We start from the raw sequence: 25,829 nt of genomic DNA, 5'->3' as shown, positions 1-25,829 counted from the left end.
TTAAAAACTAAAACTGGTAATAGTTAACAGTGAACGGCATACCTTTTGGAGCATCTCGTGCAGATCACTCTTTGGATTCATCCACGATGCTGCAGCATCACAGAAGAAAATGAAATCGGCCACTACACCAACCGGATTTACTGTAATCATCTGACACATTCCACGGAAGGCCGAATCTTTCTCCTCGTTATCCCGAATGTTTCGTAGGGAAGAACACCTAGAATTTAGTAGATAAAAAACGCCTTTAACTTTTAAAAACCAATCCTTAATATTACAGGACTTTTCACAGTGTAACGTTCAACGGAAAGATATGAAACAAACACCATAAGCCATATTTGACATGGCAATCAAAGGACAAGTCATTTTGATTTGAAATCAACGCAACGAAACAGCTAAGGTTACACATATGAAAAGAGCTAGTAATAATCCGAAGGAAGTGATTTAGTTACACACCACTGTCGAACAAACTGTTGCAACGAAGGAGCCACTTCAAGGGGGCACACAAGACCGAGCCGACCGATTGTTATTGCTAAACAGAAAAAAATAAACAAATAAGAAAGAAAATACAAACAGTTATACAAAACGCTTCCTAGTATGCTTTTCGTGGCGATTTTACCATAAAAAGCATATACTGTTACAGTACCCACATTTATCTCAATTCATCCATTTAAACTATGCATTTAAATTCAAAGCTTAGAGTACGATTTGATATCTCTTTGTTAAAAATAAGGTACTCTAATGAGGTTTATTTTCATTATGAAACTTAATTGAAACCGATTCAAAAACTATAGAAGTAAGAATCTTGCGAAATACCCTTAAACTATCAAAATGAGCTTATCAATTCGCTTTCGAAATGCTATCTACAGAAATTATTACATTATAATTTATTATTGTCGGATCCACCTGAATGTAGAATAATTATCTAAAAATTATGCTTGACAGACAAGGAAATTCCTCATAACCGTTCATGATGAAAGTTGTACTTTCGTTTGCAAGTATGCTACAACCACTTGCTGTAGTAATTACAATTCATAGCGGTTCACTGGGGACGGCCTCTTTCGCATAATGATCATTTGGCATAATAACATTTGATAGTAAGAGAATGATCATTTGGCATAATGCTATTAAGATCAAATCTCCCAGACAGCAGGCAACGTTCCTGTTTTAAGTCAGTCATTGAATTCTATCAATATTGATATTAACATTGTGTGTGTGTGGCTGGTAAACGACTGGATAATGCGCAATTCAGGCCCCAATGTGGTTCTTAGCCTCTTGTCCTATCCCTACCTCCCCGCGGTACCGGCTGGGGTACGAGTAACCATAGGAAAGATCGGGTAACCAACCCCGGTGGGACCTTGGTCGTATGCTGACAGGGAAGGAGAGGCTTGCCTTCTCTTCACAGAGAGCGAGCCTACCCGAGTGTCTGTTCCCCATGTTGGGGCGGCTCGAAACAGCGTCTGTTCTCCATGTTAGGAGCGGCTGATTACCGTCCTTGTGTCAGTGTGGGACTCTAAACAGTGCTGACACGATGGCCCTCCGGCGAGACAGGAGGTTGGTGCAGGCCTAACAAGCCGCCCGGAAAACACTTGTTACGAATAATCAGGATATAAATACGACTTGGAATAATCGGCAAAGACCTACGCGACGAAATAAGGACTACGATTGGAAGCTTGGCACAAGGAACTGCAAATCGCTTGGCTTCCCAGGATACGACCGAATGCTGCATGATGAGCTTCAAATCCGCGGCTTCGATGTCGTAGCACTGCAGGAACTTTGTTGGACGGGACAGAAGGTGTAGAAAAGTGGGCATCGAGGGGCTACCTTCTACCAGAGCTGCGGCACAACCAACGTTCTAGGAACGGGATTTGTAGTGTTGGGCAAGATGCGCCAGCGCGTGGTTGGGTGGCAGCCAATCAGTGATAGAATGTGCGTATTGAAGATCAAGGGCCGTTTCTTCAATTACAGCATCATCAACGTGCATTGCCCACATGAGACGAGACCCGATGACGAGAAGGAAGCATTCTACGCGCAGCTGGAACAAATCTACGACAGCTGCCCACGGCGGGATTTAAAACTCGTCATAGGCGACATGAATGCTCAGGTAGGCCGGGAGGCAACGTACAGACCCGTGATCGGGCTGGAGAGCCTGTACGCGGTAACAAACGACAACGGTCAACGATGCGTAAACTTTGCAGCCTTCCGAGGAATGGTAGTTCGAAGCACCTTCTTCCCTCGCAAAGATATCCACAAAGCCACCTGGAGATCACCTGATCAACATACGGAAAATCAAATCGACCACGTTCTAATCGACGGGCGATTCTTCTCCGACGTCATCAATGTCCGCACCTACCGCAGTGCCAATATTGATTCTGACCACTACCTTGTCGCGGTTTGTATGCGCTCAAAACTATCGACGGTGCACAATACTCGTCGCACAGGAACGCCGGGACTCAATCTCGAGCAGCTACGTAGCATTCGTACTGCAGAGGAATACGCGCAACAACTGGAGCTAGTGCTACCAACGGAAGAGCAGCTTGGCGCGGCGACTCTTGAAGATGACTGGAGGAATATAAGGTCCGCCGTGAGTAGCACTACTGCAACCGTATTAGGTACGAGGTTATCGAATCGAGGAAATCACTGGTTTGACGGCGAGTGTCAGCAGTTGGTCGAAGAGAACGCAGCAAGGGCGGGGATGCTGAAACACCGCACGAGGGCGAACGAGGGACGATACAGACAAGCGCGGAATAGACAGAACACGGGTTTCCGGAGGAAAAAGCGCCACCAGGAAGACCAAGATCGCGAAGCGATGGAACAGCTGTACCGCGCAAATGACACACGGAAGTTCTATGAGAAGGTGAATCGCTCACGAACGAACGTGAGGTGATCGACAGGTGGAAGCAGTACTATGACGAGCATCTGAATGGCGAAGCACAAGATACAGAGAACGGTACAGGAATCAATCTGGGTGCACGCTCAGCCGACGACAGATTCCCAGCCCCTGATCTGACGGAGATAAGTGAGGAGATCGGCAAGCTGAGGAACAACAAAGCCGCGGGCAATGACCAGTTGCCAGGCGAGCTGCTCAAACATGGAGGAGAGGCATTGGCTAGAGCGCTGCACTGGATGATTTCTAGGATTTGGGAGGAGGAGATTCTACCGCAGGAATGGATGGATGGAGTGGTATGTCCCGTCTACAAAAAGGGCGATAAGCTTGACTGTTGCAATTACCGCGCAATCACATTACTGAACGCCGCCTACAAGGTACTCTCCCAAATCCTTTGCCGTCGTCTATCACCAATAGCTAAGGAATTCGTAGTACCGTACCAAGCGGGTTTTACTGGAGCCCGCGCCACTACGGATCACATATTCGCGATAAGACAAGTACTCCAGAAGTGTCGTGAATACAACGTACCCACACATCATCTATTCATTGATTTCAAAGCGTCATACGACACAATCGATCGAGAACAGCTATGGCAGATCATGCACGAATACGGTTTCCCGGATAAACTGACGCGATTGGTCAAAGCAACGATGGATAGATTGATGTGCTACGTCCGAGTATCTGGGACGCTCTCGAGTCCCTTCGAATCTCGGAGAGGGCTACGTCAAGGTGATGAACTTTCCTGTATCTTGTTCAATATTGCACTGGAAGGTGTGATTCGAAGAGCGAGGATCGACACGAGTGGCACGATTTTCCGAAAGGCCGTACAACTTTTTGGCTTCGCTGACGATATTGATATTGTGACACGTAACCTTGAGAAGATGATGGAAACCTACATCGGACTGAAAGCTGAAGCTAGGCGTATCGGACTGACCATAAATGCGTCGAAAACAAAATACATGAGAGGAAGAGGCTCTAGAGAAGAAACACTACGCCTCCCACCACGAATATTGATAGACGGTGACGATATCGAGGTGATTGACGAGTTCGTGTATTTGGGCTCACTGGTGACCGCCGATAATGACACCAGCAGAGAAATTCATAGACGTATTTTGGCAGGGAATCGTGCGTACTTTGGACTCAGAAAAACCCTCCGATCGAAAAAAGTACGCAACCGCACGAAATTGACCATCTACAAAACGTTCATTAGACCGGTTTTTCTCTATGGCCACGAGACCTGGACTATGCTGGCAGAGGACCAGCGCGCTCCCAGTGTTTTCGAAAGAAAGGTACTGAGAACCATCTATGGCGGAGTGCAGATGGGAGACTGAACGTGGAGACGGCGTATGAATCACGAATTGCAACAGCTGCTAGGAGAACCACCCATCGTACGGACAGCTAAAATCGGACGTCTACGATGGGCTGGTCATGTCATAAGGATGTCGGACAACAGCCCAGTGAAAATGGTTCTTGAATCTGACGATATCGAGGTGGTTGACGAGTTCGTGTATTTGGGCTCACTGGTGACCGCCGATAATGACACCAGCAGAGAAATTCACAGACGTATTTTGGAAGGGAATCGTGCGTACTTTGGACTCAGAAAAACCCTCCGATCGAGAAAAGTACGCAACCGCACGAAATTGACCATCTACAAAACGCTCATTAGACCGGTTTTTCTCTATGGCCACGAGACCTGGACTATGCTAGCAGAGGACCAACGCGCTCCCAGTGTTTTCGAAAGAAAGGTACTGAGGACCATCTATGGCGGAGTGCAGATGGGAGACTGAACGTGGAGACGGCGTATGAATCACGAATTGCAACAGCTGCTAGGAGAACCACCCATCGTACGGACAGCTAAAATCGGACGTCTACGATGGGCTGGGCATGTTATAAGGATGTCGGACAACAGCCCAGTGAAAATGGTTCTTGAATATGACGATATCGAGGTGGTTGACGAGTTCGTGTATTTGAGCTCACTGGTGACCGCCGATAATGACACCAGCAGAGAAATTCACAGGCGTATTTTGGCAGGGAATCGTGCGTACTTTGGACTCAGAAAAACCCTCCGATCGAGAAAAGTACGCAGCCGCACGAAATTGACCATCTACAAAACGCTCATTAGACCGGTTTTTCTCTATGGCCACGAGACCTGGACTATGCTAGCAGAGGACCAACGCGCACCCAGTGTTTTCGAAAGAAAGGTACTGAGGACCACCTATGGCGGAGTGCAGATGGGAGACTGAACGTGGAGACGGCGTATGAATCACGAATTGCAACAGCTGCTAGGAGAACCACCCATCGTACGGACAGCTAAAATCGGACGTCTACGATGGGCTGGGCATGTCATAAAGATGTCGGACAACAGCCCAGTGAAAATGGTTCTTGAATCTAATCCGACTGGTACAAGAAGAAGAGGAGCGCAGCGAGCAAGGTGGATCGATCAAGTGGAGGGTGATCTCAGAAGCATTCGTGCCTTGAGTGGCTGGCGACGAGCAGCCATGGACCGAGTTATGTGGAGACGTATGCTTGATACAGCAAAGGACACCCCAAGCCTATAGCTGTTAGGTAAGGTAAGTAAGATATTAACATTGTACAAACGACAATCGCTAAAGTCTTCTTATTCTACTGGGCCCGATGGCATCCCCGCAGTCGTCTTGAAGTGATAGTCCAGCGGTATTGCAACACCCTTTTGTAAACGGTTTCAACAATCACTCACGACTGGAGTATTTCCTGGTATCTGGAAATATTGGAATTTTGATAAAATAAACAACGCCATTACTATCGCCAAACTGGACTAACTGAACTTTGGTTCCTGCATTCTTCAGTGGACTGAATCGTATCTCTACAATAGTTTTGTTGTTTTTTTTGTATTCCACAACGCAGTCATTTCGGACTACTGATTTTCCTCCTGTATTTCAATGACGTGAACTTTTCACTGGAAGTTCCACGATTATCGTTTGCCAATGACCTTAAGTTATTTCAAGTTATTAAGACATCCGAGGATGCATTGAATTTTTTTCGGAGTGTGCGAGATTGACCGAATGACATTGAATATCAGCAAATGCTCGATTATCACGTTCACACGGAAAACGGACACCGTATATATACGTTTCGTTTATTGTATCCAAGGATCTACGATAGATAGAGTCACATGTGTCAAGGATCTTACGGGTATTCTACACGAACAACTGAACTTCAAACAGCATATTTCGTACATCGTTGCAAAAGCTCCATGGGATTTGTAATGAAAACTGCTTAGCATCCCGTAATAAACCCGTAATCCATCCGTTTGCCCGGTCTGTCCACTCGAAGCTAAAAGCTATCCTCCTTTTACGTTCGAAACCCCGTTCTGGCAAATCCACATTGAGTATATCGAATTTTTGATTTCATTGCAAAGACAAAACGCTATCTTAGTCGTCCAATGACTATCCCCGTAAGCTTGGTCTACGCAAAGCTTTTTTTTAAATAATAAACAAATGTATTTTTTCTCATCCATTAATGACATTGAAATACACCAAATTCTTACTTTCGACGAGTATTCTTTTTTCTACGACTTATGCCAAACATTGAAATTATATGCCAAGTGATCACTATGCCAAACAGGATAGCCCCCGGTCGATCAGACTACAATTATTACTGTTTAACATGAATGAACGACAAATGACAAATTTGTGGTACGGATACAAAAAAAAAAAAATAAAAGCGATTCAGTTGAAATTTAATTTACCTGTATTTTCCAGTAGTGTTTTCGGCGTGTTTGGATTGTTTATTATTTCAATAAGCTGTGCCAACACCAGCGGAATATACGGTTTGGTGTCCTCGCCTGTGAAAATGATGTACCAATGAAATATAAACTAAGCGACTTGAAACGAACAACTTACGCAGCTTTATGCTTATTTCTCCTATAGCCCACGTTGCATTGTTGCAGACCGATATATACTCCGGATTCAAATTTTGACCAAGAATAGGTAAAAAATCTCCGATAAACGGATGCACATGTACAAAGCATGCTTTCGTCAAATCCCCCAACAGTGCAAACGACGATTGCCTTACCTATGAGAGCACATATGTTGACGAGCAATGTAAATTTATATAATACCACATACCTCTGGCATCGAGTCCTGCATACATTGATAAAGCAGCTGCATGATGTTGCTACTAACAACCAACGTTTCGATATGCCCGTCCAATCCTTCAGCTAGACCAGACAACAAATCCAAAGCGACTATCATAAAATCTTTATCCGGAAGTTCGTACTGCCCCGGACTAGCCGTACTGGCGAGGTCCTGATTCAGTGTTTGTTGTATAAGTGATATGCAGCGCCTATAAACAGGTTCACAATATGGTAGAAACCCGGATTGCAATGCAGTGGCCACGCTCGATAAACACTCCAATAAAGGAAATAAATCTTTATCCTCGTCTTTCAACATATTCCATTTTTGAATTAATGGTGGCATAAGCATATTAATGTATTCGGGCTTGTTAAGATGATGCCCGACTGAATCTGCCAATGTTCCAATAGCGTCATATAGGATAAGCAAATTTTTATGTTGATATTTTCCGAAGGCAAACACTAGTGTTTTCAATATGAAACCAAGGTAGGGAACAAGCTCAGTACAAGCTTCTTCTTCTAAAGTGGCAAACGCAGAACATGCTGCTTCCTGGACTCGCTTGTTAGCGTCCAAAATTCTTTTGAGTAATTCTTCCATCAACGGTTTCAAATACTGATCATGCGGTTGGCTTACAACCCAATGAGCATAGCGAGATAATGTCCAGCAGGTAATTGCTCGCACCAGCGCTTTCTTATCCGATAGGCAAGATATCAAAAATGGAATCAATTCTGGCAGATGAGGAATCATCCCATTCATGCAACCCTCAGCGATGGCACCCAAAGCCAAAATTCCACTTTCCTTTATTTGCCAATCTTGATGAAATAGAGTCTCCTTCAAAATGGGCAGTAAAATAGGGAGGAAATCGTCTTTAAACACATTTGCTAATACATCCAAAGCAGCAGCACTACACTTGCGTAAATTCCAATCGGACAGATTACTGTCATCGTCCATATCATCATAAGGATCGTCCATATCCTCCTCCTCATCGTTACCCTCCATTGCCCGGGCACCCATGTCTTGCGTGCTCATGCCGCCTGCCTTCTGTGTGTGTGTTCGCGATTTGTGAAATCTTGGTTTGATGTCCTCTTCTCGATCTGGAATCATCTCGTCTTCTTCCACGTCTCCCTGTTAAAGAGCAAAACAAAAACCGTTTGTTATGGGAATAATCGTTGTTCAAAACCAATATACCTTCAGAATGATTATATCAATGTCGGAGTATCTCATACCCCTTACGAGAACCGGTGCTAATCGAGCCAAATGCGGTGTCAACACATCTTTGCATATGGCCTGCTCAGCCAGTGACAGCCAAAACTCACAAGCTTCGAGAGCAGTCTCGTCTGGATCTTGCGTACGAACCAGCATATACTCAATTATGTTATTCATGTGGGGCATCAGGCGATCCATCCTTACTTCCAACAGCATCACCAAACCGCGACAAACATTCTTCCGAACTTCCCGATCTTCATCCGAAGACAAATGGAATAAATTCTCTATGAATGTATCGATGTGCAGCATTAAAGCTTGAGTTCGATTGATGATGAATTGATTGATACAAGCGATTGCGTGAGATCGAATCTTAGGACTCGAGTGGCGGAAAAATTGCAAGAATTTCGGAATCATAATATTTAAAGGCCTGTTCAGAGCAGCACTGTCCAGTGTGTCGGCCGAGTCCTCGCAAATCTTCTGCAACGCTCCAAAGGCACCCTCGCAAACACTGTACTCCTGCGAGTCGAGCATATCACACAGCGTTGGCAACAGTTCCGGCCAGCTTTCCAGGCTGCCCTTGTTGGCTATAGTTGTGATGAGGATTCCAACTGTGGCCCGAATCAGTGGCGAAGGATCTCCTAAGGCCATTAAACATTCCTGTTTTATGTATTCAATGATTTCAGGCTGCAACTCAGTTCCATGGATACGAATGTTGTTCTTCAGTATCAGTCCGGAGAGAGAACGAGTCGGTTCATCTTGTGTTTTCAGTTTCGTTAGTACGTAAATCAGATAATTGTTGAAATCTGGATATTGGTTAAGTTCCTCCAGTTTCTGTAAATATAAATAAATATGCACATAAGATTTAATTAGTTTTCGAATTGGTATATTTGTAGAGATATTTAGTTCCACTAGAAGAGCTTCATTAGATTTTATTTATTTATACTGTCAATCGATGATAGTTTCTAAATATGACTCAAAATATAACTTTTTTTTCGATTTCGCGTCAAATAAAGATGCAATTTTGACTGCAATAGTTATGGTTTGGTTGAATACAATGTCCATGATTTTTTTATAAAAAAAAACTAAAGGTATGGTTGCCCAAGTTGATTATCTACCGAACATCAAATTCTAAGCTCATTACATCGAAATTAAAGAAGCATTTCCCAAATATCACTAACGGCCAATAAATTTGGCTGAAAATATTTATGCTACAAATGTGAGACAATCTATTGAGTGCAAAGATTCAAACAAATATAATACAGTAGAATCTAATGGTAAGTAAGTGTTCAAATAATTCTAGTGTGTGTTCTAACTGCTCTAGCTAAATTTAGCAAATAAATACATATTTTTAATAGTCGCATTGCTATTTTCGTTACTTGACTCAGGAGTACTGGGTTGATTATTTACTATTGTTGAACGGTAAGCAATGCATGGTTTACCGTAGTGTGCAGGTTGTTCACACAACTTACATGTAATCAGCTGATTCTCGTAGGTAACCAGCGTTTTACAAGGATACCTCACGCAATGACAACAAATGACGTAAGATTGAATTGCCGTATGTAGTCGGGTACGTAACACTCGCACGCCACACTTTCATTTCGTTGGAATAAATTTCTCTGTACTGCTATATATTTTTTCGAAAGTAACCCGCGACTTTCATAACTAGGTAGCTGATGAGGATTGTTCCATGGCAATCGGCAAAGGGTAAAACAAACAAATCTAAGTTGTATCGACTCGGTGCTATGAGCACCGTACAGGTAGCAGAGGTTTCAAGCTACCGAGCAATATTCCATAGTTGAACGAACAAGCGAACAGTAAAGGGATATTAAACAGTGCACATTTTTTAAGTTCTTAGTCATCCTCATTATGAATCCTAGGCTAGTTGTTAATCAAGATGGATCTTTTACACTAGTCAATCTTCCTATAAGAGTTTTATACAGAAAATTTTCGAAATGGAATGGCGCTTAATTCTTAGTGAATTTAAACCCCTTTAAACAATTTAAATCCCTCTGCGAAGATTACCAATTGTCGCTTAAGAAAGGCTGCTCTTCAGAGTTGCGGATAATGTAGTTGTTGATTCTAGCAACACACCGTTTTCATTTGGCAACTGATACACCTATACGTTGAATTTGTTACAGATTACCACTACCCGTGTAAAAGAAGAGGAATAAAGTTTTAGTTTGAGTTGATACCTTCACCAGAAGACACGCCTTTGAGTTATGTTCTTCGACGGAGCATATTTTTGCATACAGTCCATTAAGATTCGCTAATCAGTAGTAGATCTTGACATCATCAGCAAACGATAAATGAGGAGGACCTTCCAGAGAAAATTTGACATTGTTGAAGTACAGTGAAAATATTAATGATCAGAAATGGCTTCACTGTAGAATTCTGGATGAATCACGGAACTCTTCGGATGTGAGTTCGTCAATTTTAATGGATAAACTACGATTCCTGAGGTAGGACTATAGCCAACGAAGAATGTTCGCACTGAATCCAAGTCTGTTCAATTCAGCAACCGTAATGTCGTGGTTGATTATATCGAAAGTGGATGGAAAATCTTGTGTTAATCTATGTAGTTAGTTGATGCTTTTCATGCAGCCCACCTGGGTTCGAATTTCAACTCTGCAAAAGCAAAGCCTTGGTATTACATTCCTGTAGTGGAATTTGACCTTTTGTTTCAACAGACTTCGCAGCCGATTCAGAGTGTACAGAACCATTGCATGGCTAGTGGATACGGTTCTACTGACACTACGAATCCTTCCAAGTTGGGGCTCGAACATACGAAAACTGGTTTGTAAGATCAGCGCCCTATGCATTGAACCGCCAACCCGGGACGCCAACTCTGCACAATCTCTATAGTCGAAACAAATAAAATCCTTGCCATGTATCGATATTCGTAATGCTTTTTCTTTCAAAAATTTTGTCTTCCGGGTTTGGCACTTTAAGAATGAATTTTGATATATCGCATCGCTCAGATGCTCGACAGTGAGACTCGTAAAGCTTGGAAGCTATAGCAAGCTTCCAATGCCTTACCCGACCATTTGACTATGGAGTTTTTGCGTTCTAGAAAACATTTGTTCGCTCAAAGAGATGCCGTTTAAGACTTCAACTATGCAGCCTTTTTTTAAAAAATTTATTATTCCAAAATCAATAGACACATTGTAGTCCTAATGATAATTTCTAATACACTGAGGTCTTTTTTATGCGGTTTTTTTCACGCGACTTTTTTTATGCGAATTTTCAGAGTTATGCGGTTTTTTTATGCGAATTTTCAGAGTTATGCGGTTTCCCTTCTGCGGTCTTTTTTATGCGAAGTTTCAGAGTTATGCGGTTTTTTTTATGCGAATTTTCAGAGTTATGCGGTTTTTTTATGCGGTTCGTAAATTCGCATAAAAAAAGACTTCAGTGTACTAAGAAAAAAGTTGGCTTGTTTTGTTTTGTGTGGAAGGTTGAAATCAAATCCAGATAATACACAATTGAACGATAGTTGCAAGCCTATAATGGCACCGTTAATTACATAGTTTCGAGGACGAACCTCGATATTAATACTATTAATACGATACTTGTCGTGTGTCAAGACCAATCAGCAATCCGTGACTTACGCAAAAATGTATATAATGTACTGTTTAAATGATAACGAGAAAGATACCAAGATCTTTGACGCATGTCGAACTACTAGTCATGCATCCTTCAAGATAATATTCGAATTTGAACAGTATCTTTTTCCTTGTGAATGTAATGATTGAACATTCTTCGGGATTAACTATCACACAATTCGCAAAGATTGTCAATTGCCGTTGAAGGAATGCCGCATCTTCTGAGCTGCTATGATAGATGATATATGATAGATATTAAGGTCATCAGCGAAAGAAACTTGTGGTCCATCCAGAAAATCTAAGGGCCAAGATGACTCCCCTCTGGAATTTAAGGCGTTGCAACAAATTCTTCGAAAACACAATCGTCAATTTTGATAGAAGGACGTTGATTGCTGGAATATGATTTGTAACCATTGAATGACGTTTGCATCAAAACCGAGTCGATATAATTTTGCAATTGTGATGTCATTATTGATTTTATCGAAAGCGGGAAAGATGATGTAAAAGGTACGAGGTTGGTAACAGTGGAGCGCTTCGGCATAAACCCGTGTTGAGTATCATCAATGTACTGCTTGCAATGGTTGAAAATTAGTTGAGTCAAAATTACTTTTTCGAACAATTTAGCAATTGCGCTAAGAGAAGTGATACCGCGGTAGTTGTTTATATCACTTTTATAGCCTTTATTGTACACCGGATACATAAACGAAACTTTCCATAAATCCGGAAACACTGTTGTATCTAATGAGGTTCTGAATAAACGTTAAAGAGGTGATATTTTTCCAGCCGAACATTTCTTCGAAAAAACTGTCGGTATGCCATCAGGTCCTGCAGATCTCGATGACTACAATCTAGCGATAGTCATCTATGCCGATTTCACGTATATGTCAATGGAGTGCAAAAGCACTTAGATACCGGAACGTTGATTGCCGCTCGTTCCATTTACTGTGGGGACAATTCTTCAGTAGAGAAAACATGAGCGAATTGTTCCGAAAAAAAATGTTTTAATCCACCTAGTGGTGTAATGATGCCTTTCTCATATCAATCATACTATCATATATAATACTGTGGTATTCAAAATAATTTTCTTCGATTCTTAAAAGAATAACCGGAATCGGTTTGTTTGACCGTCTACTGATAAAAACTATCAATTGGAAGAGATTTGAGGTCGATTTAGAAATTTTTTTAAGGTTTTTCCCCATTTTAAGTGATGGTATACAATTTTTAACACACTTTACCCTATATTTCCGGATCCTGAAGTCGGATCCGCATGAAATTCAGGAATTACGCACGGGACCACAGGACCTTAAATCTAAGTTTGAGAAAATCGGTCGCGCCATCTATGAGAAAAGTTAGAACACATCTTTTCTCTTTTCTGGACATTGTACCCCATAACTCCCGAACCGGAAGTCGGATAGCAATAATATTCAGGAATTTTGTATGGGACCACAAGACCTTTCATTTGAATCTAAGTTTGTGAAAATCGGTTCCGCCATCTCCGAGAAAAATTAGTGCAAAAAAACGTTACATACACACATACACACACACACACACACACACACACACACACACACACACACACACACACACACACACACACACACACACACACACACACACACACACACATTTTGCGTACTCGACGAACTGAGTCGAATGGTATATGACACTCGGCCCTCCGGGCCTCGGTTCAAAAGTCGGTTTTCACAGTGATTGCATAACCTTTCTATATGAGAAAGGCAAAAACTGGCAAATTTCTTGAGCACTCGAACAGGTACGCTCAAGGATTTTAATCCAAATTTCTTCCGATTTTAATCCAAACTTCTTCCTTTGCTCATTCATATGGGAGGATCGTTTCGGAATAAAATTATCAATCGCGTAGATCAGTACATTGGAGAAGGTCTGTACAGCTACGTTAACTTTATTATTGACGAGAATGTCATCCCAATCGATATTCATTAGGAAGGCAGGCTATTATAGTCGGCTCTATTAAAATCATAGCTGCTGATGCCGGAGGGGGCGCTGTTACGAGGTAAACGTTTAGACTCGAGTACGATGTGTAGTAGAGGATGATGTCGAACACATGTGCGCAAATGTTGGGTGCGATATCGGTTGTACTGGAGAAGCAGAGGTCATTCATTCGGCCATTCTCGTTAACGATGTGGTTGAATTGCCGCAACAAGTTGAGATTATAAATGTTGAGCAAGGTAGTGATGCTAGCATGAAATGCTCAAAGTGTGATCAGCAAATCAAAATCCATCAGAAGTGGCGCACCAATTCAAACAGGAAAACTTAGTCTACAACGACCAGGATTTCGTCGAAGGGCAGCGCTTGATTAGATGCAATTTCATGTAATGACTCGATAGGTTCGTATTCTACGGCAAATCATGGCATCGATCCGGAGGAATGTAAATCACGCATTGGACCGAAGGATAGTGCGACTGGTGCTTGTCTTTATTGTTCCTAAAGATCAACGAGAAGGCTGTGTTGTAGTGTCTAGATCAATTAGCAATCCGCGACTTTCATAGCTCGGTAGTTGATGAGGATTAGTCCAAGGTAAACGGCGAAAAGCGAATCGAACGAATCTACGTTGAATCGACTCGATTCTATTAACGCCATTAAGGTTTCTCGATTCTATTAGGGCGCATTGAGGGTTCCAAACAGCTGAACAATATTCCAGAGTAGAACGAACAAGTGAACAGTATAGAGATTTCAAGCATTAAACATCGGTAAAATGCTTAGCTATTCTCATCACGAATCCAAGGCAGCAAGGAGCTTTAGCCATTAGTGATTCAACTTGCTCCAATCCTAAAAGATTGCCATTTGTCGTTGAAGCAACGTCGCATCCGCATCCAGCTGCGAATGACATGGTAGATCTTGAGGTCATCTGCAAAAGATATGCGCGGTCCTTCCAGAGAAAAATTAACGTCGTTAAAGTACAGCAAGAAGATTAAAGGGCCGAGATGGCTTCCCTGTATAAATCCAGATGTTACGAAAAATTCTTCCGAAACACAATCGTCAATTTTGACCACAAGATGATGATTCCAGAAATATAATTGTATCAATCGAAGAACGTTTGTGCCAATACAAAGTCGATCCAATTTTGCTATTGTGATGTCATGGTTAATTTTATCGAAGGGGGAGGAAATATTGGTATAGATGACGTCCGTCTGAAAACCATTTGACATGACGTTGGTCACGTAAGATGTGAAAGATAAGAGATTGGCGGCTGTGGAACGCTTAGGCGTAAACCTGTGTTGGGAATCATCGATATAGTGCTTGCAATGGTTGTAAATTGGTGTCAGTAAAGCTTGCTTCAGATAGAATTGGAACAAAGACAATTGCCTATATTTCAGTTATTTATTATTGAATTCAAGATCTTTTTTATACAAATGTAGCGTTTTCTTCATACTTTTAAGAAAGAATACGAAAAATTATTATAAAATTATTTGTCACGGTTTCGAAGGAATTCTCGAATTTTTCCTGTAACACGGCTCATTAAGCGGCGCACACCTTCTTCGTACATCGTTTTAGCTATCTTATTCCACGAGGTCGTCATCTGATTGATGTCTTTGACAACCTTTCCCTTTGCCTTAAGTCTCATCTTCATGATTGCCCAGTATTTCTCAATAGGGCGGAACTGGGGGCAGTTGGGTGGGTTAAGGTTTTTCGGAACAAACTGGACCCCTTTCTCTGCATACCATTCTTGAACGACTTTGCTGTAATGACAGCTTGCCAAATCTGGCCAAAACATTGGTCGTGGGATCGAATGAACGGAAAAATTCGTTTTTAGAGACACTCTTTTTGGTATAGTTCCGATTGTCTTATTTTTTTTTATTTAAAAGATATTTTTTTATTCAGGCCTATTTGCATACAAGCTTACGTGGCCGATTGAGCCGATTTTTTAAATAATTTTTTTTTTGAGTTGGATCTCGTTGTCACCCTTTTTCTAGAAAGAGAAGAGCTTCCATTTTCCTCCTGCGAGGATTGAGGTGCACTTCGTTCGTGATTCGCCTCGTCATCCATTGCCGCATCGATGGTATTGTTGTCGATTTCCGTCTTCTTTTCGTTGCTAGTTGCTGTAGATGCACCTTGTTGTACATTGGTTGCAATTGCTGGTTGGTTGGAGGGTAAGTTGTTAACTGCAGATGGTGTACTTTGTTCTATAGGGGATGATGATGGATTCGTTGAAGGGAATGCTTCATTGTTGTTGGTGGCTGTCACAGGTGTTCTGGGGTTGCTTGGGGTTGGTGTGAAGGAAGCACCGTTGTCGTTTGGTGTAGTTGTCTCCTTGTCCAGTTTATCACATGGCTTACCGCAGTGAACAGCTTTTTGGCAATATTGACATGGTGCCATCTGATTGTCATAGGTAACAAGTGATTTTCACGGAATTCTTGTATCTTGACCGAAAATCACATAAGAAGGTATAGCCTTCTTCAAGTGTATGCGTAATAAACGTACGCCATTTAGAATACCGGGAAAAAATTCTTCCACTTTTCTTTTTCGATAGAGGGTATCTCTTCGTATTGGGACATAGTTTTGCGAATATATGAATCGGTGACGCTTGAGGGAAGATCATGCACACGCACTTCTATAACACTATCTTCCATATATACTGGAATGTTGTACTTAATGTTCTTGTGCTCCACATAGTGCACATTGTTATTGTCTTTTGCGAATTGAATTGCATCCAACTCTTTATAAAACTGGATGTAAATAACATTATTGCCGTTGCCAAGTAAAATTTTTGACCTGGGATTTGCCCGAAGTCAGCCTTGATATAGGTTTCATCGTCCATCAGAAGACACCCGTCGAACTTGGTCAGCACCTGATCATATAGTTTCCGAGCACGAATTTTGACCACACTATTCTGTTTTATGGTACGATTTGGCTGTTTGCTAGCTCGATACGACTTGATTCCTTCCCGGAGTCGAGTTCTCCTCACGGTACTATGGGCAGCACCGAATTTTCTGGCCAAATCACGGTCCGACAGATTAGGATTCCTCTTAATCGTCTTCAAAATCTTACCACGCAGTTTCCGGTCGACAGTTCCACTCCGACGATTGGCTTGAGGGTTCCGAATCGTCGTCAATGTTTCCTTATACCTTATACCAGTTTTGGAGTGCAGTGCTTAGAAAGTGTTATTGAGCAGTTTCACCGCCGTTAGAAGATCAGTTATCGAGTAGTATTATTGATCATAGATAACGCATCAATAAGATATCTCGTTTTGCGCGTCATATTTACCGTTCGTAGCGCCAACTGTGTTTCAATGTCGGCTGGCTCAAATTCGAGTGCTATGGCTGATGCATGCGATCGTTGTGCGAAAACCGTCAAACCTGACGAGGATTTTATCTCTTGCTCAGGGTTTTGCCATCATGTTGTCCATATGAAATGTGGCAAATTAAATAAGCCTTTCTTGAAGGTACTAGCCGATAGTCCCAATTTGCTTTGGATGTGCGATGAATGCTGTAAATTAATGAAGCTAGTTCGTTTTCGGGAAACGATCTCATCACTAGGATGCGCAATTTCAGCTGTCTCCGAAAAAATGGAATCGGTCTGTGCTGAGCTGAAAGCCGAAATCACGAAAAACAGTCAGCAAATATCGCGCCTTACTCGAAAAGTTTCCGTTTCGACTCCGAGGCGTAATAGTGATAGCGATGTAAAAATCAACGACGTTTCTCGTCCTGCTGCAAAGCGTCGTCGCGAAGAAGGATCGGAATCAACTTATTCACTTATTTGCGGGCGGAAACCAGTTGAAAATTGCAGCATTTCTACGGTTCCAACGTCTTCCTCTCTGGTATGGATATATTTGTTTCGGTTTCATCCCAGCGTCACCAAGCTAATGGTCGAACAACTAACAAGAGACGGTCTTCAGTGCAACGAAGAGGTTAAGGTTGTCCCATTGGTGAAAAAAGGAATTGACGTCAATAGTATGAATTTCATTTCCTTCAAAGTCGGGGTACTACCCCAATATCGCGACGCTGCACTCGATCCCGATACGTGGCCTCAAGGTGTCCTTTTCCGCGAGTTTGAGGACAATCGCAACAAAAACATTTGGTGCCCACCGATCGATGTTTCACCACCAACACCCGAAGAGCCTACCATTCCAGAATCGTCTCCCGGTACTTCGTCGCAGGCTTTATTGAATACACCCGACTTATGATCATGTGATGATGTGAGAAAGCTGGGCCGCGCTGAAGTTGGTACTATGGAAGCTCTCGTAACCCCCATCACAGTCGAGCCACTGCCGCCAGCGTTCTCCAGCCGTCCCGGTCCTGTGTGTGGGTGTGCTACGAGAGTCTTCCAAACGCCTTCTCAAGGCAAGTATTGTTTTGTATCGTCGCCTTCTAGTGTTCACCCGCTTCGCACTTCCAGAAGTCAGCATCCTGAATTCATTCAACAGCCGTCTTGCTCTAGCGCAGAGCACAACGCATCGATTTATGCCACACCGGGAAACACCAAAATTTGCATTCTGGAAGCTCCTGATACGTCCCCCACAGTAGAGCTTCCGCAGTCTGCGTTCATCAGTCGTCCCGATTCTGTGCGCGGTGGCGTGGAAGGAATCTTCCAAACAACAACAAACGGCAATCATACATCCAATTTGCACATCTACTACCAAAATGTAGGCGGCATAAGCACGTGTATTGACGATTATCGGCTAGCATGTGCGGACGATTGTTACGACATCATCGCTCTCTCTGAAACGTGGCTTAACGGAAATACGTTATCCGTTCTAGGGTACGGATCTAATTACGAAGTCTTCCGTACTGATCGTAGCATTCGTAACAGTCCCAAGAGCATAGGAGGTGGAGTACTTATTGCGGTACATCGTCGTCTGAAGGCTCAGCTGGTTGAAAACACACCAGGATTTTGTATCGAGCAGGTATGGGTGCGCATAAAACTACTTGATTTCTCACTTTTCGTTTGTGCGATTTATCTTCCTCCGGACCGTTGTCGTGACTTACAGCTTATTAATGCACACATTGAGTCGTTGAACGAAATTTCGTCTGCTCAAGCGCTGCCCATTGACGAAATCATGATTGTCGGTGATTTCAACTTTCCCGGCTTACATTGGTGTGCCACTGCCGATGGATTTTCGTTTGCTGACCCCGTATTATCAACATTCCATATTGGGATTACCACTCTGCTCGACGGGTACAATCTTAATTTGTTACGACAGTTAAATAATGTCGTTAATGAGAACGGCCGAATGCTCGACCTCTGCTTTTCCAGCAAATCTGACGTCGCACCCAGGATCAGTGCTGCAACATTTCCTCTTGTCAAATCTGTTCGACATCATCCTCCGCTGCATATTATTCTCGAGACTAAACGTTTGTCCAGCAACTGTGACGCACTTGCCATCATCAGCTATAATTTTAAAAGAGCCGACTATACTAGCATGACTGACTTCCTATCGAACATCGACTGGGATGAAATTCTTGACAACGATGATGTCAACGCCGCTGTTCAGACCTTTTGTAATGTTTTGATGTATGCGATTGATTACTTCGTACCAAAACGGTCCAGACGAAATTCTCGGAATCCGCCGTGGCAAACTGTCGAATTAAGACATTTGAAAACTTCCAAAAGAGCTGCTCTGAAACAATACTCCAAACATGGTGGATATGTTCTGCGAAATAGTTATGTGAAGATAAATCAGATATACACAAAAAAAACCGCGAAGCGTTGCCATGCACGTTATTTAAATAATATACAACGTACAATGAAATCTAACCCGAGAGCTTTCTGGAAGCATGTTAATGAGCAAAGGAAAGAATTCGGTTTGCCATCACAAATGCAATTCGGAAATCGTATTGGTTCGTCTACTCAAGAAATTTGCCAGCTGTTCTCGGAAAGGTTCGCAAGTGTTTTCTCTTGCGATTTTCTATCTCCGCAGGAAATAGCACGCGCCGCGAATAATGTTCCTGTATCCAATTATGCTTTGCACTCGATCAATATAGACGAGGAATCGATACAAACGGCAATCGTTGGTATGAAGGCTTCCACCTCTGCAGGCCCAGACGCCATACCAGCAGTCATCTTAAAGAAATGTTCAATCGGGTTAATTGCCTCCCTTTGCCGTTTATTTAATATGTCACTAGCTACGGGAGTATTCCCCAACTTATGGAAAGCTTCATTCATGTTTCCGGTCTACAAGAAAGTAGACAAAAGAGATATAAACAACTACCGTGGTATAACTTGTATAAGCGCTATCCCCAAGCTGTTCGAAAAAGTAATACTGACTCCAATTTTCAATCATTGCAAGCAGTATATCGATGATTCTCAACATGGGTTTATGCCTAAGCGCTCCACAACCACCAATCTATTATCCTTTACATCTTACGTGACCAACGCCATGTCATCACAATAGCAAAACTGGATCGACTTGGTTTTGGTACAAACGTCCTTCGATGGATACAATCATATCTCAGTAATCGTCATCTTGTGGTTAAAATTGATGATTGTACTTCGGAAGAATTTGTTGCAACATCTGGAATTCCGCAGGGGAGCCATCTCGGCCCTTTGATCTTCTTGCTTTACTTTAACGACGTTAATTTTTCTCTGGAAGGACCGCGCATATCTTTTGCAGATGACCTCAAGATCTACCGTGTTATTCGCACCTTAGAGGATGCGACGTTTCTTCAGCGACAATTGGCAATCTTTTCGGATTGGTGCAAATTGAATCACATGACCGTTAATCCAGAAAAATGTTCGATCATAACGTTTACGAGAAAAAAAGTGCCTTTGAAATTCGAATACTTTATTGAGCGATTCATGATTGGTAGATCGACGTGCATCAAGGACCTCGGCGTTTTTCTTGACGAGCAGTTAACATTCAGGCAACACACCAACTACATTGTGGCTAAAGCTTCTCGCTGCCTTGGATTCGTGATGAGAATGGCTAAGCATTTTACGGATGTTTACTGCTTGAAATCCCTATACTGTTCACTCGTTCGCTCTACTCTGGAATATTGTTCAGCTGTTTGGAACCCTCACTACCTCAATGGCGTTAATAGAATCGAGTCGATTCAACGTAGATTCGTTCGATTCGCTCTTCGCCGTTTACCTTGGACCAATCCTCATCAACTACCGAGCTATGAAAGTCGCGGATTGCTAATCGGTCTAGACACACTGCGAGTAAGACGGGAGCTATCGCGTGCTTTAATGATAGCAGACGCTTTGACTGATAGAATCGACTGCCCCACTTTGCTCCGTGAAATCAACATCAATGTTCGTCCTCGAGCTCTCCGCAATAACGCTTTTCTTCGACTTCCTTTACGCCGCACTAACTACGGGATAAACGGTGCGATTATAAAAGCAAATAAATCTTCTGGGTTATCCACTGGAGTTGCTCTTCTAGACATAGAAAAAGCATTCGACAGTGTTTGGCACAAAGGTTTAATAGCAAAAATGTCTGATTTCCAGTTTCCTATTTATTTGATCAAAATGATTCAAAATTATTTAACTGATCGTACTCTTCAGGTTAGCTATCAGAATTGTAAATCTGAATTGCTACCCGTACGAGCCGGTGTTCCGCAGGGTTCGAGTGTAGCTCCAATCTTGTATAATATTTTTACTTCTGATCTTCCAAATCTACCCGTTGGTTGTCAGAAATCGTTATTCTGTGACGACACAAGTCTGTTAGCCACAGGTAGAAATCTAAGAGTGATTTGCAGTCGCCTACAAAGAAGTTTAAATATTTTCAGTGATTTTCTGTCAAAATGGAAAATTAAACCAAATGCAGCAAAAACGCAATTAATTATCTTTCCTCACAAGCCAAGAGCTTCGTTTCTTAAACCAAACAATAATCACATTCTCAAATTGAATGGCTTGGAATTGACATGGTCTGATCAAGCTAAATACTTAGGTTTAACGTATGACAAAAAACTCACTTTCAAGGATCACATTGAAGGAATCCAGGCAAAGTGTAATAAATATATTAAATGTTTATATCCTCTTATAAACAGAAATTCTAAGCTCTGTCTAAAAAACAAATTGTTAATTTATAAACAAATTTTCAGACCAGCCATGCTTTATGCGGTACCAATTTGGTCAAGCTGTTGTTCCACCAGGAAGAAAACGCTTCAAAGGATTCAGAATAAAATTCTGAAAATGATTTTGAAGCGTCCTCCCTGGTTTAGTACAAATGAGTTACACAGACTCACAAATATAGAACCATTAGATGTAATGTCACATAATATTATAAGCAAATTCCGATAAAAATCGATGCAATCTTCAATTGAATCGATTCGCTCTCTGTATTAGTTAGTAAGTTAGTATATAAGTTCCTTTTCCCCATTACACAATACAAGTAGGTTTAGAATTTTCCCTACACAAAAATCTCAGAATTGCGGAAGCAAATGATGTCTTCATGGTAATAACCAAATCATATATATATATAACAGGGCTGAAAAGTCACCACTTGTGGCTGAACACCCAATTTAAATCTTAATAATTTAATTTTAACTCATATTCCAATAAATAGTTATTAAAAAAAAAAAAAAAAACGGTGCGATTATCGGCTTACAACGGTCATTCAATCGAGTGTCATCTGAGTTCGACTTCAATCTTTCACGGCATAAAACAAGGACCAAATTCTTACATAGTATTAGAATTAATCATTAGGACCACATCGTGTCTGTTGATTTTACAATAAATAAATAAATAAATAAATAAATAAATACCGTTTGACAGCGCGCCATACGGTATTTCTGAGCAATTTCAGCTGTTTAGCTGGCCTAGATGCAGACCACAATGGATTTTCCAAATAACTGTGCACAATTTTTTCCCTTCTTTTGGCTTTCATGTTGATTGTTTACAAAGTACAGTCGATTTGCGGAATGTCAAAAATCATACGTGAAGCTGACAAAATTCCCGACACGTGGGCCCCAAGAACTTCCAAATCCGTCCACCAGGAGCGCCACAATATGAGCAAAAGTTTGTTCCAATTCTAAATGAAGCAAGTTTTATTACTTTTTCGAACAGCTTGGGGCTTATACAAATTATACCACGGTAGTTGTTTATATCTCTTTTGTCACCCATTTTGTAGACCGGAAACATGAATGAAGCTTTCCATAAGGTGGGGAATACTCCCGTAGCTAGTGAAATATTAAATAAAGGGAAAATGAGGGCAATTAACCCTGTTGAACATTTCTTTAAGATGACTGCTGGTATGACGTCTGGGCCTGCAGAGATGGAAGCCTTCATACCAACGAATGCCGTTTGTATTGATTCCTCGTCTATATCGATCGAGTGTAAAGCACAATTGGATACAGGAACATTATTCGCGGCGCGTGCTATTTCCTGCGGAGATAGAAAATCGCAAGAGAAAACACTTGCGAACCTTTCCGAGAACAGCTGGCAAATTTCTTGAGTATACGAACCAATACGATCTCCGAATTGCATTTGCGATGACAAACCAAATTCTTTTCTTTGCTCATTAACATGCTTCCAGAAAGCTCTCGGGTTAGACTTACTCTTACGTTGTACATTATTTAAATAACTTGCATGGCAACGCTTCGTGTTTTTTTTGTATATCTGATTTATATTCACATAATGATTTCGTAGAACATATCCATAATTGTTTCAGAGTAGCTCTTTTGGTAGTTTTCTGGTAGTGTCTGAATTCAACAGCTTGCCACAGCGGATGCCGAGAATTTCATCCGGACCGTTTCGGTACGAAGTAATCAATCGCACGCATACATCAAAACAATAGAAAGCTTGAACAGAGGCGTTGATATCATCGTTGTCAAAAATTTCATTTCAGTCGATATTCGATAGGAAGTCAGTCATGCAAGTCGACTCTTTTAAAATTATAAAATTACATTATTTTAACTAAATTAAAATTATAAAATTACTTTGGGATGATGAAAAAATACGTCGGACTGAATGCCGAAGCTAAGCATTTGCATTTTTGGATTGACTTTTCTACATAAAAGTGCAAATGTGTAGACGGTGTAAGAACCATGAATTGCTTGGTTTGAGAACGACCCATCGTACGCAAAGTTACTTGCGAAAGGTTAGATTTGTTAAAAGAATTGCGAGCGCCAATCCAGTGAAAATAATAAAAGAGAAAGTCGAAACGGAGATTGTTTAAGTGGAATGGAGATCTGACAGTACTGCTGCCATGAGTAGCTAATTACGAGCAGCCATGGACCGAGTTATCTGCAAAAGCAAGTGCAGTACAGCAACAACCATCGAAGGAATATAGTGGATAGTATTTCCCTAAAATCCAAAATGACTCGATTGTCCGAAATTATTTAAGATACTCCAAAATTGGTATTATTGGAACAAGGTGACGCTATCCGTATCGGCTAATGACCAGTCGGAATCGGCGGCCTCTTGCACACAATATTGCCAGGTCAGCTCAAAGATGCTGTCTTAGTTAAGTCCGAACAAGCCTCAGCGAGGTCGGACAACCTAGGCATTATAGTGATGTAACGAAAACTGGCGAGATGAACCGATCTCTGTCTTAGCCCTCAAACTGGCATAGCAAAAGATAAAAAAAAAAAGATGTGACGAACCTATATTTGTCATTTTTTTTTACTTTTGCAACTATTCTATACAAAATATCATTACGGCGTTGAATGGCACTGTCTGAATAAGAGAGAAGGAAGAATATTTGGAAATATTGGAATGTCCACACCTACCTAAATCTATACGGAAAATACATAGAATCGTGATAAATGGTAGCATACCAACAAATCAGAATTAAACAAATAAAATTCAAATGACGATGCTTCCCGGGAATATAAGTCAAAAACACTGAAGTAACTTACGCTAAAATTGTGTAGCCAAATAGTGTACGTACCAGTTGCACCGCTCGCTGAATGGCATTGTCCGTCGATTGAGATTGTTTGAGCAAAGTGATAATCTGATTTAATCCATCCTGTTGCGGTTCCCACGTCATCTTGTTGCTCAAGTCCCGTTAGTTTCGAATGTTCAGCACAAATTAAAAAACAAAAACGACGCCAATGTTCTCCCACAAGGAGCTGGTTCAGTTAACCGCTACTGGGCAAATGGGCGCGTATTCGCAATATGATGGCAAAATGAATAACTAATGCAAAACTTGTTTTTCCTTTTTATCGGGTAAAAATGTGGAGTTGTTCCTTCTTTGTTTTCTTTGCTCAGTTTCCACCAAGAATAGATCAGTACGTCCGCTAAATTTTGACAGTCTGAAAGAATGAAATGTTTTCTTTATGAACTTAGCAAATTCTTCCCAGTTGTTCTAATACATTAAAGGTTTGTGAAATGTATATTGAAGCGACGAAAAATGAAAAATGTCTTCGCATAAGTGAAAACGCCTTCTTCGGTCGCTTACATCAATTCCATTTTCTCACCTTTATTAGGCTTTTTGTCTTTTCTTACTATAAGGATTTTGAAGCCAGCAGCCGTAAGAACAGTTTTCACGACACTAGTGTGAAAATTTTGATATCAATTTTGTGAAAATGTAAAAATAATCGCAAAACCAACGCTGCGTGTCGTCTTAGTATGACTTTTTTGTTGGAAGAAGGAAAAGTTTTTCGATGTGCGTTTTGATATTCAAAGTTGCCAGATACAATTATAATAATATAAAACATTGCCCCCCCAGTAAATCCGAACATCGGACGCATCGTGCAAGAAAGCTTTTGATTGCGTTTCGAGCTTGCATAGTGTATCGGTAGAACAAAAGTGTGAAGATATACCAAAGCAGAGAGCGGATGTTCGATTACTCAGGTGATGAGATATATCGGGGTTGGATTTCCAACCTCGAACATAGGGTCAGAGTTTTTCTGGCCCTAAGAGGCGAATGACCTAAAGGTTAAAGCCTCTATGATCGAAACAAAAGAATGTTTAACACTCTTTCACACCCTATCGGGAAGATGTCGGCTCGAAAATGCCTTGTTTGATATTCCTTCGCTCTGTTTCTCTAGCGATGCATAATGTAAACATAAAGCTTTTTTTATGTCGACGCGGTTGATGCAAATGGTGCAGAATTGTCCGATGACGGGCCGATTGAAGCGCTACGATCGGCCCTATATCGTGCTCAAT

The 25,829-nt window shown here is 41.6% G+C and overlaps 1 protein-coding gene across 1 annotated transcript in view; it reads right to left on the bottom strand.

Moving 5' to 3' along the window:
* LOC131434577 (transportin-1) overlaps positions 1 to 25,318 on the bottom strand; it is a 29,862-nt gene extending 4,544 nt beyond the window's left edge. The window contains exons 1-8 of the mRNA XM_058601419.1: positions 25,139 to 25,318; positions 24,610 to 24,973; positions 8,185 to 9,033; positions 6,991 to 8,121; positions 6,766 to 6,937; positions 6,612 to 6,707; positions 454 to 529; positions 43 to 217 (exon numbers count right to left, since the gene is read on the bottom strand). Coding sequence (XP_058457402.1) covers positions 43 to 217; positions 454 to 529; positions 6,612 to 6,707; positions 6,766 to 6,937; positions 6,991 to 8,121; positions 8,185 to 9,033; positions 24,610 to 24,708 — 2,598 coding nt within the window. The 5' untranslated portion in view covers positions 24,709 to 24,973; positions 25,139 to 25,318. The remainder of the gene's footprint in view (positions 1 to 42; positions 218 to 453; positions 530 to 6,611; positions 6,708 to 6,765; positions 6,938 to 6,990; positions 8,122 to 8,184; positions 9,034 to 24,609; positions 24,974 to 25,138) is intronic.
* Between the last annotated feature and the right edge of the window lie 511 nt (positions 25,319 to 25,829).

This window comes from Malaya genurostris, chromosome 3 (genome assembly GCF_030247185.1).
Source record: "Malaya genurostris strain Urasoe2022 chromosome 3, Malgen_1.1, whole genome shotgun sequence".
NCBI classification, from domain to species: Eukaryota; Metazoa; Arthropoda; class Insecta; order Diptera; family Culicidae; genus Malaya; species Malaya genurostris.
Note: the sequence above shows the minus strand (reverse complement) of the source record. Positions and strands in the feature narration are given on the sequence as shown.